This window comes from Acipenser ruthenus, chromosome 18, assembly GCF_902713425.1.
Source record: "Acipenser ruthenus chromosome 18, fAciRut3.2 maternal haplotype, whole genome shotgun sequence".
Lineage (NCBI taxonomy): Eukaryota > Metazoa > Chordata > Actinopteri > Acipenseriformes > Acipenseridae > Acipenser > Acipenser ruthenus.
This window is the reverse complement of record NC_081206.1, coordinates 7,642,845-7,659,525: the sequence shown is the minus strand read 5'-3', so window position 1 is coordinate 7,659,525 and position 16,681 is coordinate 7,642,845. Positions and strand designations below refer to the sequence as shown.

At 37.0% G+C, this 16,681-nt stretch overlaps 1 protein-coding gene across 2 annotated transcripts in view; it reads right to left on the bottom strand.

The window, feature by feature from the left end:
- LOC131698602 (phosphatidylinositol 3,4,5-trisphosphate-dependent Rac exchanger 1 protein-like) overlaps positions 1–16,681 on the bottom strand; it is a 111,051-nt gene that overhangs the window by 46,086 nt on the left and 48,284 nt on the right. For both annotated transcript variants that reach the window (XM_058991083.1, XM_058991084.1), the window contains 5 exons: positions 16,382–16,515; positions 15,785–15,900; positions 12,097–12,246; positions 7,059–7,206; positions 1,402–1,502 (listed from right to left, as the gene is read on the bottom strand). In XM_058991083.1, the coding sequence (XP_058847066.1) occupies positions 1,402–1,502; positions 7,059–7,206; positions 12,097–12,246; positions 15,785–15,900; positions 16,382–16,515 (649 nt within the window). The remainder of the gene's footprint in view (positions 1–1,401; positions 1,503–7,058; positions 7,207–12,096; positions 12,247–15,784; positions 15,901–16,381; positions 16,516–16,681) is intronic.

Below are 16,681 nucleotides of genomic sequence, written 5' to 3'. Positions count from 1 at the left end.
TGTCAGCATTGTGGGGTATGATATAGATTCAATAGGGAAGTTTATAACACAGTATTTACATGTGAATTACTGATAATGATATAAAAGTGTTACCAAACATTCTCCAAATACTGAAAAAACAACTTTATTTCCCTGTGGTGGTTTTGCAGTTGAATAAGCACAATCGATGTATACAGTACATATATGACATCTCTGGGCAGACCAGGACTTGCACAGTATGAAAAATATCTTTAAGTGTATAGCTTCATATTTAACACAATTGCTTGAAAATATAGCAGCACTTATTTTATCAAATGGCTTCCCTTTATATATACACATTCAATTTCTATAGCTAACAAATATTAAGAGTGTTCTTGTTTCTTCTTTCATCAAACAGAGTAGCCACTGCAACAGTACATGTGCGTCTTGACAAACTAATGAGTTTGAGTTCACTTTTATTGAGAAGGCATATTGGTACTTTTTGAAGTGATCATTGCCATGGTTTTACTCTAAAAAGGTTGACTTGTTAGCAATGCATGATTTGTCTGCACTTTGACAGAGAAAGTTATAAAGGACTCAGCTTTCTGCCACATCAACAATTTCTATGCTCTCGGTATCATCTGAAAGCATTTGAGGTCTCCATGATAATGTGGAAAGAGAACAAATAGCTGCAGTTATAAAAGCATCTAAACTATATCGGTACTAGACAAAAGTGTTCCCTTCCAGAATGGGTCCATAATGGGTTCCTGGTTTCCCAACTACTGATATGCAGTCCGCAGCTGAAATGAAAACTATTCCTAAAACAAATGCTTTACCATCCTTAACTCTACTCAAGACAAGAGAAGAATGTAGATGATGCTGATTAACGAGCAGTTTCGAATAATTATTGTCTTACCCCACTGGAAAATAATATTGCTGGATTCACGTTTAGTTTTCTATATCCTTTATCCTAGCCAATAAACTGATACAGAAAACAAGCAATTTAAAAACCAGATTAAGCAATTTCATTTGTCATAACAATTAACTTGGTATTTTTTTTTCAATGATCTATTTTTAAGCAGTACATTTAACCCACTTGAAATACAAAACCTGTGATCTAACTGCATTTCAATAGGGGTCTGGAACTCAGTATCTAACTTTCTAACAAGTTTCAGGTTGTTTTGTTAACATTACCTCAAGTTATTGCGTTCACATTGTCGGTACTGGATTTTTCCCCACTTGCTTTCCAATAGTGTCCTGAACCTTGGTTCCATCTGACCTTCTACCAAGTTTCAGGTTGTTTTGTGTCATTTTACTCAAGTTATTGTGATAAAGTCCACAGTATTAACAGACAATGGCAGTACGACGCAGTGTTGACGATACGGACACTCATTGGTGTAACAGCACACGAGAACGATTGAAAAACCATAAGCCTTGACTCACCATGATGGATGATGCCGTTCTCCAGCAAGGCCTGTCCCAGATTGACTCCCTCATCTGGTTTACTGATCTCTCCCGTCTCAATCAGCCAGGACACAAACTCACTAGGAGAGGAGACAGATAAGCCAGTGTGAGTGGCATGATTGAGGGGTTCCAAGTCTGTGTGTGCTAGGACCTGATCCCTCTCCTCCAATCCCTCAGATATGAAATGAACAAGCTGCATGGGACCGTTTCCCACATTTAAATCATTTATATCCAAGACAGGGTTTGCAAAGCATCCAGAAATGTGCATCAGAATGTCTTCCGTGGAATCGTTTTTAATGGCTTATCCTGTGTCACTATTTCAAAATGAATGGGAAATAAGGAACACAGAACTATCAAGCACTACAGGCTAATGGTCCTTTTTTGATATGCAGAACATTTCTATACTCCCTACATTAAGCCTTTTTTTTTTAATAAGTGGTTTCATTAGGATGCAAAAACCAAAATATCATTATGGGGAGAGTATTCAAATTCTATGCTGAGAGGGCATCAACCGATTGGCAGAGATAATATGTAGGGTTTAAAACTGCCGAATATTATTCATATGTAGCTGTAGGCTATGCACCTTTTTTTCTCTCTCGTTGAACAGTTTTAGAGAGTAACGGCCCTTCTTGTGATGTTCATACAATTCTGAAACTCAATGGTAACTGAACTCATTTAAAAGACAAATTAGAAGCACTCTTACAAACAACAGCCCTTACTAAAAAACTTGCACATGAAAGAGGTATTAGATCAATGTCAGATTGTCCCATGTGCATTTTGTATAATTCCCCTATGGGCTGAAGAAATAAAAGCATGGAAAGGCTCTCTGTGCAACCACTGTACACACATCCATCTATCAACTTATAACAGTGTGATTTAATCATATCGATCCATCAGCTGTACCTGCCCAGCGATCTGTGCAAGTGAATATTATTAGGGTTTCTAAAATACAAATTCCTATCATTAAAAAGCCAATTTGTGGGTATCAGGAATATGAGATTCTGACATTTTTTGCTTAGGTGTGTCTGAAAATGCCAAATGCACATGAAATGCATTTAAAATGTATGCCTTTATTTAGCCTGTACAGTAATCATACAGAGTTTTAAAAATGTTAATGGAGGTTTTATTAAATGAAAATGAATGCTGCTACAGCTGTAGACATAACTGCACTACAGTGCCAGTAAATAATATTCTAATTATGATGTTGATTTAGTCCAGTCATTTTTAATTATAAGGCTGGAATCACACTGGAATAGGCATGTGAGGCAAATTCAGTGAACAAAAAACCTTTCCCGTACAGACAAAGAGATGACATGCATTATTTCATGGTTTTGTGGTAATATTCAAAATAATGTTCCAGAGATACGCTACCTATTTCTAGAAGTTAGACTTACAACTTTGATATTTGTATCAAATCCCCCCTCTAAAGCTCTAGAACATGCTTTAACACAGTCAGACTGTAGAATACCGCCGAGCTTAGACTCCAGAGAGTGACAGAACGTCTTGGCAGAAACTCAGTAAATCACATTTGACTGCAAGAACAACTCCCAGTCCGTTATTGTAACCTTTAAAGCGTCTTCTGGGTTAATGCTGCTTTTTTTTTTATTTATGCAGCACTCTATTCCCCTTCAACTCCCTTTCAGGATTAGCTGTTTTCCAAATCACAACTCATATGCTTTGACAAGTAGTGTCCAATCCAGGAAGGGTAAATAACTCTTTTTGTCGAGTTTGGGCATTTGCATTAGAAAACTCCAATTCAAATCCCAAATGCTTGAACACACTCGGTTTCTTTTTGTTTTATATTATTGTTCCGCAAATACTGTAGCTGAATGATGGCCTGGAAACTACAGTACAATGCAGCGGTTCTCAAATGTTTTCAAGCTGGGACCTCTTATAATGTGTGGTCTGAAGAACTAAACAATCTGGATTTGTATTGCACAAACAGGCAACATATACATATTAAAGCAAAAGGAGACATAGTATGCTTTTCTTAAATCTCTATTGGCTGGTTTCACAGACCTCGATTAGCAGTAATCTTGGACTACCTAATGTTACTTTAGGTTAAATGGGAGTCTGTGAAACTAGCTAAATCAGTTTCCAAATTCAAAGCCTTAGGTCTATAAATGAGCAGGAAGTAGCCGGTAAGTCGTCTTGAGACCTGTTGGGCGTCAGGTTCATACAGCACTTGAAAAGTAAGTCAGAATTGTTTGAAATAGTAAATACAAGTGACAGTTTTATTCTAATCCCTACCTTTGGTGTTTTATTTCCAGAGGTTTGTTCACTGATTTGCATTAAATCGTGTAATCCATGAATCCAAAGTCTCTACCTTACACGTAACTGGTTTTACAAAGTTGAAAAACACAGACCCTTAATTTACCCCAATTATTCAGGTCTGTCATTATATAGCTGGCCTAAAGCTCCACTAGTTTTTCAAAACAAATGTACCCAGTAAACAAGACCATAGGACTGTGCTGTAGGTGTTCTTATTTTGGAATAATATGCAGTTTTCCATTTTACTTTTATTATGGTTGACAAAGGCAGTAATACACATTTTCTGGGTATTTTTTTTTACCATTTTATCACACACTGTGGCTGAGCAACATTATTGTTGCATGCCTGCTTTCCATGGTGCAGTATTGCTATATGAAATTAAAACTATTACTGGTAATGACCGCTGGCAGGACACTGAAAGGCTTGTGGAGCATTGTAGCCAAACCGAATTATGTAAAAGTCTGGGTAATTGCAGTGTAGTTCTCTCAGGGGTAACCCAATCAGGGTTGACAATTAATTCTCTGTTTATGTAACTCATTAATATCAATGTCATTTTGTATACAAAGCACAATCAATGCTTTTGTGAAAACGAACAATGTTTTCAAATGGATTTTCAAGAGAATGAAATTATGTGTGTGAAATAAAAATAATTGTACTTTATTAATCTACGACTTCACATCAGTATATCCAGTCTTACATGCACAAAGAAAATCAAATGTAAGAAGCTTTCCTCTTATCAAGTGTTGTAGGAACAATTCTCAATTTACAGTCCAGTTCACACTCTATCTGGTCATTCATCCCCAAACTGTTAAGCTATTTTTGCGACCCTGTGCAGTGCGGTTCAGACTCTTTGTCACTGTTTATTTCTGTAAACTGCTTCACTAATGGATATCCCAATCTCTTAAAGGCTCTTGATTTAAAGACCTGTTTAAATTGTTTCCAATATCTTTAGGAAATATCCATCTCAGTTAATATTTGTGTATCTGTAGCAGCTTGCAATCCCATTAAAAAACCACCGGGGATAGAGACACAGAAAATCACTTGTAAACACAAAAAGGCCTCTAAAGAATATTAATTTCCAGTAATCCTTGCAAAACATATTAGCATGTTAACTATATAACTCAGTTATATGCTGCAAGGCCTTACTGAAGTAAATATGCAAGATTTTAGGCAGTATTTTTGGGTAAACCATATCCTGAAAAGATATATTGATATTTAACTATATTTATGTATACAGTATATGGTGCTGAATATCAGCTTTACCCATTTCACATAGAAGTGGTGCTTTCTGGTTTGTATCATGTCTTCATGCAATGTTTTTGGAAATTAAATGTGATTCTGTGGCCAATGGGGAATCCCTGTGAGATGGTGTGATTTAGTCTTCTCAGCACAGGGAAGTACAGACTGCATTTACAAGCAGCATTAGCTCACATGCAGGGATCACATGTTTACTAAGTGAATCACAGATGAAACAATCAGGTCTGCAGCTGTATACTCTTTGGGGTGCATTTAAAGACAACGTTGAAAAATTGGACTGTATTGGAAGAAAAAAAATTCAATTTTGCAAACCTGCTATTCAGTTCAGCTCATATCGACAAACCCAGGCCAGTACTAACGCGTCACGACAATTCCCCATGCCACTAACCAGAAACTAAAACAACAGCTTTTAATTGCAGCTGGCAACCTTTTCAATTTTTTCCCCCATGTCAGTGCGTAATGGAAAATGTATTGCTACCTCATCTTGCACGGTTTGCATTGTGCATTCATTGCAGTGAGACGCAGAGAAGAGAGACAGAGAGAAACTGATTAACTTCAACAGTCTTTCCAATTAAGCCCTCTCAAGTCCGATCTGATCTGGCAAAGCGCTTGACATGGTCCTTAGGAAAACGATTTACAGTCGGCTGTGAAAGGATAATAATACAGTTTACCGTGACTGGTTCTGATGAAAAGCATTACAGTAAAACCCTCAAGGAAACTCATTTAACGAAACGAGAAATCACTGGATTGACTGTAATTACCTTTTAGTAGGGCTGCTTCTATTACACAAAAGGGGTGGCCAAAACTTTTTGTGCATATTGCTTGATAGTGAAAGACCATCTGTGTACTGGCTGGTTTCACAGACCCAGATTAGCACTAGGACAACCTTACTTTCGTACCTCAAGCATACATGTACTTAGCACAACATTCTATCATCCCAAGAATTCCTCATACATATTGTTAATGTGTATATTTCCATCATTTGGTTATACTCCCAACCACTGAACTGCGTGTTAAAGTAAATGTTCAGAATGTTGTTTTTTTCTGGTTTTGTGCTGCACTAGAGTGCGAGCGTCATTTAGTAATCCTGTCTGCTCAACTTGACACTCTGCCATCTGTCCCAAGCAAGTGCCAGTTCTGGATGCCTTTGTGATGATAATGTGTGTACTGGGGACCAGAACAGGTCTGCCTGTGCTCTACGTGAGACCTGTACCATCCTCAGATAAAAAAAAAGGATTTTATTTCAAAATAACCACACCATAACACATCAATTCCCTGACGTGCCTGGGGATAATATTACTTAGCAAAGTACCTCAATCTACCTGAATGTATCACCTGGCTAATCAATTATCTTTCAATTGCTCTATTCATATGCCTTCTTTCACCTGAAAAGAAGAGCAATATTTTGGTGAAACTGTATATCTTGTTAGTGTTCAAGCAGCCTGGGGAAAACTTGTCCAGCTGTCTGCGTTTTTGTTAAACATGGAAAACCCACAAACCATACCATTCAACATCCCAAAAAACAGCATGTAGTCACTATGCTTGTAGCACTTGTCACTAGACCAGCACCTAAAGGAAAGTCAGCTGTATCATATGTGTTAGATGCACCTGTCCCTTCTGAGTTAGTGTCCAGTAGCCAAATTAGGCTCATAACTACCTGGAAAAAAAACACTGGTGCAGGAATTGCTGCTGCTGCCAGTTTACCTGTGCGGGATTGTTATTTCATTCAGGGCAGCTTTGAGTGCACTGAGAGCATGATATGGAAGTTTATGAAAGCTATTCCACATCAGTCTGTTTAGGCTCACATCTCCGGATGAGAGGCTGTTTAATCTGTGTGTGAATGTTTAAGAGTATAAGAGTAATTATTATTATTTTTTTTTTTACTCAATGGTATTTAAACACTGCACTGGAGGATACTTTGAAGTGCACCTCCATTCGCTACATAGGTCTCAAATGTGCAGTTTTGAAAGAAACACATGTTACAACAAACACATTGTTAATGGAAGCGCTCAACAGGTAAGATTTATCAAAATTATTTTATTAGCTACAACAACTAATGGAGAATGTCATTTGAGAAGCGAGGCAAGGCTTTGTATATGCAAACTTACTTTCCAAGGAAGCACTTATGGACAATGCTGAGTTTTCTTCGCCTGTCCTTGATCAGGTGTCTGCTTTTACTCATTATCATGTGATACAGCTTCTCGCCTTTTTCTGCAATCATGACGTAAGCATCTCGCTCCATTCCCAGCTTCAAACCTGTAATTGGAGGGACACATACATGTCACACAGATCACTCATTGGACAAAATGCAATAATTAAATGCTACAATAAAAATTCCAGTGAAAAAAAAAGCACAAACAGTTACTACAGTTTTAAACAAGGTGCCACAGGGAGACTTGGAAAAGCTCTTTCATTAATCACCCCTTTGGTTCTTCCCAGTGTTGGCATTGCACAATAACCCAGGGCAATCACTAATAAGCACTGACACCCTCGGTACAAATCTGGGCTCACAAGTCACTTCACTACATTCTGGAATAGCATACAGGAATAGCTGATGACCTGAGATATGATTAGGGCTTCTGATTTTCGGTTTTAACTGATAAAACACCCCCGATACAAAAAAAAATGTAATCAGTGGATAGCCAATAAACATCGGAAAACTGTGGAAATGGTACATCTATTCACGCTGACTTTACCCTTTTCCCATTAAAAAAAATAAAACCAACTACAAAAATAATAATAAATACATTTCTCAGTGCTGCTGGGCAATGTCCTGCCTTCCTGACTTATATCTATCATTGATTCGTTCTGAATACTTTAAACCAGTCCCAACTACTGAGTGACAGCAGATTCCTACATTTCTATTGGAGACTTAAAACGAGATTACCATCAGGATGGAGGCTTGCTAAAGCTGTATTACACAGTTAAGATATGGAGGATTTAAAACAGACTTGTGGAGAAATGTACAAAAATGCCTACACACAAAAACCCCAGAAGAATGTGCCTGTGACCATAGGGATTTCGAAGACAGCAAAGGAAAGAAGGTACAACTAAAGTGTGCAAGTACTGTTGAGTTACTCTACATATTTTGACACAAAAAAAAAAAAACGCTCGAGCATTTTGGAAAGTAACCGAAAACACTAATTTCATACAAAAACGAAAGCCCCGAAAAAAACGATTTACATAAAACTCGAAAATAGCTAAAATAAGCACCAAAAAACACAATTAATAAAGCCCAAAAAACAGAAGCCCTAGATATGATGCAAACAAATAAAACCATTATGAGAAATATCACCCATGAGCAACAGCTAAACTATCAGCCATGAGCAATGAGTGTTTAACATCGGAGGGCCCCTCAAGCGAATTGAGTGGCCTCAACCAACTGGATGCTTTCCATCAACTGAAATTGAAAACAGAACTGGATGGAGTACAATTAAGAAATAAATGTAACATACAAAGAGTTCAAATCTTGCTTCTTACAACCAAAGTGAATTTCATGCACTGCTTTATCAAGCTTGGCATGGAGACATTGCACGTTTGTATGATGCCAATCTAGCAAAGCAATGACTCAGGAATCTGCAGTTCCAGTGAAGGAGTTCAAGGTATTTAATGAACTGTGCAATGTAGTAGCACTTCAGTAGTTACACAGCATACAGTAACTTTGTAATATGGTACAACATTAGCTCAATGAAGTAAACTGCAATTGGGACTTCAACTGCGATAAACAAACTTACTATGGGAATGAAACAATGTGGGCCCTCTACAGCACAGTATAAAAGCAGCTTGACTTATAATTGATCACAAATGAGGATTGCAACAAAGGGATTTCAATTGATTTCCCCAAAGCGCCAGCTGGTTAGATCAGAGCCGGTAGAAATGGGGTAACTTCAACACATCAGAAACTTTATTCGCAGTGGAGAGACAAGCAAAATGTTCATACATGAGCATTCGCAAAAGACATTTCACCTAGAAGATAATCAGAATTAAGGTTGTGAACCATGGAACACAATACTAAAGAGGAGAGTGCAGGTAAGAATGCGAGCAGCTGGAATAGAGGAACAAAGAGCAGCTTTGAAGAAACCAAATTACTGCAATATCCTACAGTCAACTTCAGCTGTTTCAGGCACTGACTCAAAGAGTGTTCAGCTTGTCCAGCTGCCGCGAACACCGATCTTTATTTGTGGTATTGCAGTATCTTATCTCACTATGGCCAGTATACATTAAAATGGGAGAATTGGTTTAATATTTAAGCATAACAAATTCAAAAGATTCCGATTTTAGTAACTGTGCAGCTGTGTGAGAGATTCTGAAAATCTCTTATTACACCAACATTCCACTTTTGAAATCTAGTATTTAGGATGCCTTGAATACAGGACGCAATATCAAAATATATAAATCGTACGTAACTATAAAACACCTGATAGTAGAATATGTAGTACTGTTATTTTAGTTTTAATACAAAGATTATACATGTTATAGATTATATTTTAGTATAAGCATTATACTGTAACCTGTATCTGTTCCCCTTTTCAGTGATATTCTCTTAACTCTATTATGGTGTGGAAGAAAGGATACAACTTATGGTGCATGTTGCTACAGTTCTTAATGTTTTACTCCGTCTGGTATTGTAGAATACAGTGCTTCTGCACTGATGAATGGCTGTGGAAAATCAAATATTATCTTCTTGAATAATTTATGAGCTCTGCGTGGCACAAAGATAACACAGTTACATTGCAATCCATTTAATATGCCACTATAACCAAGTGAATAGAAATTCAGTCCCCAAACTGAAGCCTGGGGACCACTGGGGCCAGACATAAATATTTCTCCCAAACAACCCTGACACCTGACAAAGCAATGTTCCCAAGGCCAGGGAATCAATTCATGCAATAATGTTACCGTCAGGTGTTTGGGGTTACGTTAGTTCAAATGTAACACTTCCTGCCTGGGAGTCAGCGGTTTTGTACATTCCTAATGCCCGCACTAACAGTATGTGCCATTATATGTTAAAAGAGGGACATTGTAAGGAACAAAAATTGGTTAAAAATTCTCAGTAATTGCCTAATATCACTATAAGAACCACTGTTCGAGAGGGAAATGCAATAGACAATACAAAAAGGTATAATACTAAATAAATAAATAAATAAATAAACAAACAAACAACCTTCATCAAGAGCTTTACTATAACTCCAGACTCAAAGCACTAAGGCAGCATACTCCTGTGTATTGACCCTTGTACTCTGTTACTGCCAGCCTGCGACACATGCAGAAAGGGCTACACGCTTCTAACCTCTAACACTTACACGTTCATGCAGGTGTGAATGACGACACTCCAAGCACTATTAGATAGAATCACTTGTTTTTTTTGTTTTTTTTTTACAGAATGATATTGAAAACAGAAAACACTTGCATGCCACAGAAAGATGACCTCTTTTGAGAATGCAGATTTTTTAACAACCAGGCAACAGATATGAGCCACTAATCCTTCAATGAACTGCAATAAAGGAGACTGGACCTACTGTATATCAATATGTTGCAATCTGTCCAAAGCCAGTGAGGCAAAATGAAAGCATGCTTTCCAAAGGTTTGTTTAGGCATAAAAGTGCATCATCCTCCGATTCCTATGGGGGTGCTGAATGATCTAAGAGTAAGAAATAGCTGAGGCTCTTAACAAGTGCAGTATATGTGCAATGTATTGTGTTCTATATCCCAGGGATGGAAATAAAAGATTCTGATATCACAGTCAGAATACAGTGAGCTTCAATAGGCTCAGCTCAGATAAAGACAAGCTTCTTTTATTCCCTGTATCCAGAGTTAAAACACTACCTTTGTGCTACAGACATGAACATTAGAATTAAGTGAAAAGGTTGAAAACATAGAATGATCTACTTTAATGGCTATGTTTGATAACCATCATTTCAACTTTAAAAGCATGTTACTGCCAAGTACTTAAAAGTATGCAAAAGCATCTGGTAATAATCTTTAATCTGTGCATAATGCATACTTTGTGTCACTTCAGCTTTATTGCAGCTTTTGTCACCATGAGTTTTTTTTGGACAGAAACAAACTGAATGTAAAGATATTCACTTAAGGAATAATACACAAATAAATATTTGTATCCCCGATCAACAATGATAAAATACAGGGTATGGTGAGAGTGGCTCCTCTTTTAAGAATAGTAAACAGTTGTAAACTGGTATGTTTGGCTCAGAATAATCTGCCTGGCTGTCTGCCACTACTTTTTCACTCCTTGACCAAGGTCAACAATTTGCTTTCAACACGTTTCAATTGTTTAAGATCAAGTGTCTTTTATATTTCATGAAGAAATTAATGTCCTGTCACGAACAGTGTAAAGCCCCTTTTTTTTTGTATTTGATGCAGAGGGTCTTCATGAGTTACTAGAAGCATGAAATATATTCAGCAGACCAGAGCAGTTTAATGGATATCAAACTGCATTTTATTCATGAAAACAGACATGAAACTCATTAATTAAAGGTTTGTGAATTGGGCTCATCATGTCTTGTTTTTCTTTTTAAAAAAGTAATGGGAGGAAGTAAAAAAAAAAATACAAAAACAGATACTGAAAGTTGCATGGCTAAGGCTAATGTATAACACAGGATCTTATTACTCAATTACTAAGCTGTTCACCACCAATAAATTAAATAGTAATAAACTTTCTTTTAATATTACCTGATGCCTCATGTTTTTGCATAATTTATGTACAGTAGGTTAAATGAAATTCCATTTTGTTCACTTTCCACTTGACACACGCATTATACATGATATTGAATAACTTACCACTCTGTTGCTGACATAAAATAAAATTTATTTCAACCAAGATTTGCTATTCTGTTCCTGTAAAAACCAAGCCACTTGTGTCCGTATCAAGTTATAAAGAAGGGGTGCAAAATTGATGTTCCCAATGCCCTACCGTCCCTTGAGCACACGCCATGCTTACGTTCTCATTACTGTCAACCTCTAACTTATGAAGCACTTAAAGTGAGCATTAAAAGAAAACTGCAAACAGCATGCCAGGTCTGTACTACATACTGCCACCAACAAGTAGAAGCCTATCCTGTCAAACTGCTGTTCATCAAACTGCAGTCAAAGGAAGAGAAAACACAAATAGATCTTCCCATTACTCACTCTCTCTCTGCTCCCTCTCCTTTAAAATGGCGTCCAGCCACTTCTGCTTGTCCTCAGGGTTTTTGGCCATGCAGACGAACCATTTGTTTTTGGCCGTGTTGTGGATCTTCCAGCCATTTGTCACTGTGTAGCCATTGCTATGGTAATCCGCTGCAAAACATAGAAACCAGGAAGAGGGAATGAAAATTCCAGACGGGTGATGGGTTGTGTATCAGCCTTTGCCAACAGATTCAACTGCTGGAGCACATATACATTGTGCGGTTGGCAAGATGTATATATAAGAAAAACAAAACAAAACAAAACAAAAATAACAAAGGATGCAGTATGTTTTCTTGTTGTTTCTATTTTTAATGTAACAGGACTGAGGAAAAGCCGCATAACTTGCCAACTTTATCCAAGGCTTACGGTTTTGCAGATCTGCTACTATTATTAAAAAATAAAAATAAAACTGTAGTATATACTGTACCTATGTACAGATATTCCCAGAAACCAATAAAAACTAATTTGAGGAAGCCTAACCGAGAGCTAGCCCCATGTTCAGAAATTCTCCCTCAGTCAACATCTCATGCTGCATTGTGAAAGGGGAAAAGAACAGTTTTGAAGTTGCTTTAGATTGTAGCCCTCTTAAAGAATATAGAAGGGTGAGCATATTTAAACCTTGGTGCTTTTCAGAGTACAAGTATTGTGCATTACATGGCTTCTCGATTATGTGGAGAAAGTAATTGAACCCTGAAATAGATTATTTAAACTGAGCCCTTGCAATTCACAAGGGGGGTAATACATTAAGAGCAGCCTCCTCTCTTTGGTCAGGCCACTAAGGACTCATTTTCATTAGGACTGATAAGAGCCCCCCCCCCCCCTACTTTAAGGAAATATCAAATACTAGCATGTTCCATTAATAAGAGGTAGCATCTTTACATTATGCACCAAATTCAGTTCATGTAGAATGTAACACAGAAGGCATTTGGGCACATACTGGATAGAGCTTCCTAAGTACATATATATGTATTATCTTTTTTTAATTCTCCTTACACATATACTTGTATTGCACAAGGCTAGTGCCGATACCAATAACGTGTTGACCAGGGGACATCTGGCTTGTCAAAAGCACAGCAGCAGCCCTTTATATATTCATAAAGACATTCTCATAATGAATGAATACCAATTGCCATTGATAAACTTTACTTTATAGAGTGACTATAATCTGAGTGCTGGGTCCGGTACTGGAAAATTCCAACAAACAATTCAAAAATTTGTTTTTAGAACATTTAGAAATGAGTATACAAATGAAAATAAATGCATAAAATGTGCTATAAATAACACTCAGGTTTATTTTACTGCTAGGATATTTTTTTACTCCAATTTCTTTTTTTTCCCCCCATTCAATTATAAATGAAAGAATGAAAGAAATTCATCTGAATTTTGAAAGCATATTCAACCATAGAAAACTGTGTTTCTCACAGCAATGCAGCATCAAGCTTGGTCTTTCTTTCTACAGGCAAGCTCATAAATAATCTAAAGCAATGAGTTATATTTATGGTTTGCAGGCACAGAAATAGTTTAGTGTATTGCATCCTCTTGGTTTATGACACACTCATGGGATTAGATTTAAAGCAGGAATATCTGACTGATTTCAAGCAGTGCATAAGAGGAGCTGCCGAAGAGTCTGGGGCATCATTTCATTCTGAAGACAAAGAATTTTTAATCCAATTCAAAATGGAATGGTATCCATTAACATCTGTACCAAACCAACAGTAAAACATCTGGATGATAAATACAACCACATTTGTATTCATTTCGGACTAGATTTAAAACTATTCTTTCCTGCAATTTATTTTTCTGTTTGTTAATATTAGTGTTCTTGAAAGGCACAGGGTAAGCTACATACAATGCAGGTTGGTACAATGTTAGCTCCCGCACAAAATAAAGAGAATTAAACTCTTATTAAAATACGTCGCCTATGTCTCTTCCTGTGCTTCTCCACGAAGTGCAATAAACAGGCATTAAAAGCTTTCTCTGTTGCCGAAGGGAAAGGAAGCCCAGGAAAATGAAATGCTCCCTCAAAACACAGGTCATGTCAAAGAGCTCCTGTCACTGAGGTTAAAACACGGAGAAACTATCGCTTTTAAATCAAAGAACTTCTTTTTTCAGAACTTTTACTCTGGGTTTGAACCTGGGATTTCCCTGGAAACCGACAGCACTGAAACCATGGAAACCACAAAATGAATACATCCACTGTGGTGTTGCCATACAGTAGCATTTCAGTTACATGTACTATTGGATCCCCCGCCCCATCAAAAGTATAGCGAAAGCCAAGCTCAAAAGAATCCCTGGAGTGCATTATTCTGAAGGTTGAAAAGCCATTCAGAGAAAAGTCCTGTGATCAGCAATTGCAATGTGTGGTTAGTTAAGCAACTTTGTGTCATTTGTAATCCGCTGCTTGTCCTGGGAACACCTTGGTCTAAAATATATCTTGATTATCGCTGAAAATAAATGAATGCAAATACATTTTCAATGATAATATGGTCCTCATTTGGCATTTTTGGACTAATAATTACATATCACATATGTCAGCTTTTATTAAGTGTTTTTGTGTTATCACAAAATATACATCTGCATAGGCTGTAAACAGTACATTGTTTTTGCAACTTGGATTTAGCTAATAATAAAAGACCAACATCTAGCATTTACAACAGTCTCTTTATACTGCTACTTCTGCTACTAAAAAAATATATATATATCTATTTTGATGATGCACCAAGTTGGCAAGATATTTTTCTTTGTGGTCTACTGAAACTTCACAGCATTCAGATGGCACAGAAAACTTCACAAGCTCAGAGTTGCCAATTGTGATGCAGTGAAAAGAGTTCTGCAGATGAAACCGATAGCACTTCCTGTGGTATATCTTACCTTCAGTCACATTGACACTAGATTATAGAGAGCACAGCTATGATTTAGTTCCTTAGTAACACCATCTCCGAATCAAACCCATCTTGTACATAAACAAGATTCAGACACTGAAGGTGTTGCAAACAGATCACTTATAAATATCTTATATTTATAAATGATCTGTTTGAGATGATATTGTATTGTCATTGTCAGACATTTCACAAATGGTACGGTACAATTGGAGATATGACCAAAGAACCATTAAATAAGCTATCATACCGAGAACAAGGCAACACTTTCCAGTACTGTATCTACAAAAAAGGAATTACAGTACTGTTAAGTAGCATTTTCTTTTGTGCTATGCGGTGTGACCACTTGCTAACTAAAAATCTTGGTATCCTTGAATAGAGATACACTTTCAATTTTTAAATACATTTGCAAGAAAAGACATGTTTGTACTTCCATATATTTTATAATTGAGCACTCAAAGTTACTGCAAACTCCGCCCACAAAACAGAACAGGATCACTTCAGTGAGTCTTGTTGCTTCAGTGAGTCTTGTTCTGCTTTGATCATTATATGACTACAGAAAGAGGCAGCATGTGTTTAGATACTATCGTCTCAGAGCTCCCTGGGGTTTCATCTTCTTAATAAGTTTCTTTGTAACAGCACATACTCAATTATAGGACATGTGAAGAAAAGGTAAGACAGGACCATAAGTAGCGGATGAAATAATAATGACTGTATCTAGCCACCTGGAACAGACTAGTCCCATCCCTAGTGATACTCCAGAGGCATACCTGTCCCATCTTCCACGTTCTCCACCTCCATCACCTCAGTGTTTATTCTCCCTCTGAACAAATAGAGAGGTCCGTTCATCGACTTTGTCCTTTTAATTGATTTCTTCCCTGCAACTCTGCACAGCAAGTTTGGAAATAAACATTTTAGTACCCAGGAATCCATTACATTTATATATATTTTTTCTAGTTATGCTTAATTATATATATATATATATATATATATATATATATATATATATATATATATATATATATATATATATATATATATATATATATATATATATATATCATTCCACTATATATCATTACCCATTAACTATAACCCAAGGGAAATTCCTTGCATGTGTCTCTTCAGGTACCTTTCTGGGGTAAGAGAACAGCAGCTGCATACTGATGAAGCCACAAAGAGGCAAAAACATGCCCATGCCCACGCCCATGGAGTGTGCATGACTAGAATGTAGAATGATGCAAACGGAATAGTCTGGATTCCATTTTAAGAGAAAATCCGGAATCAGGGGATTGACTCATGGCTGCATGTATCACGTTGTGCTTCTTAACTAACTGTGTGCCCAGCAAAAATCAGACATACTGTACCTTGATTTCCGTTTACAGTAGACTAGGAGATTATCAAACAGGAAGAATACTCTCTCTTGAATGTTTCCCGCAGAAATCTTCAGTAAAGTACCGTGGAGTAAGGGCTCTGTGCAAATATCAGTCAGATTGGTACCCTGCACATTAAAACAAAAAAATATTACAAACAGAACAATTAATTCATTAGGTTGCAGTATTCTATGATAATGGTATATTAATGGTTGTGATTCCAATATTCTACAATAAAACTTCAGTTTAGGAGAACAGATTCTACCAAAACTGTAACAACATATATTTAGAACC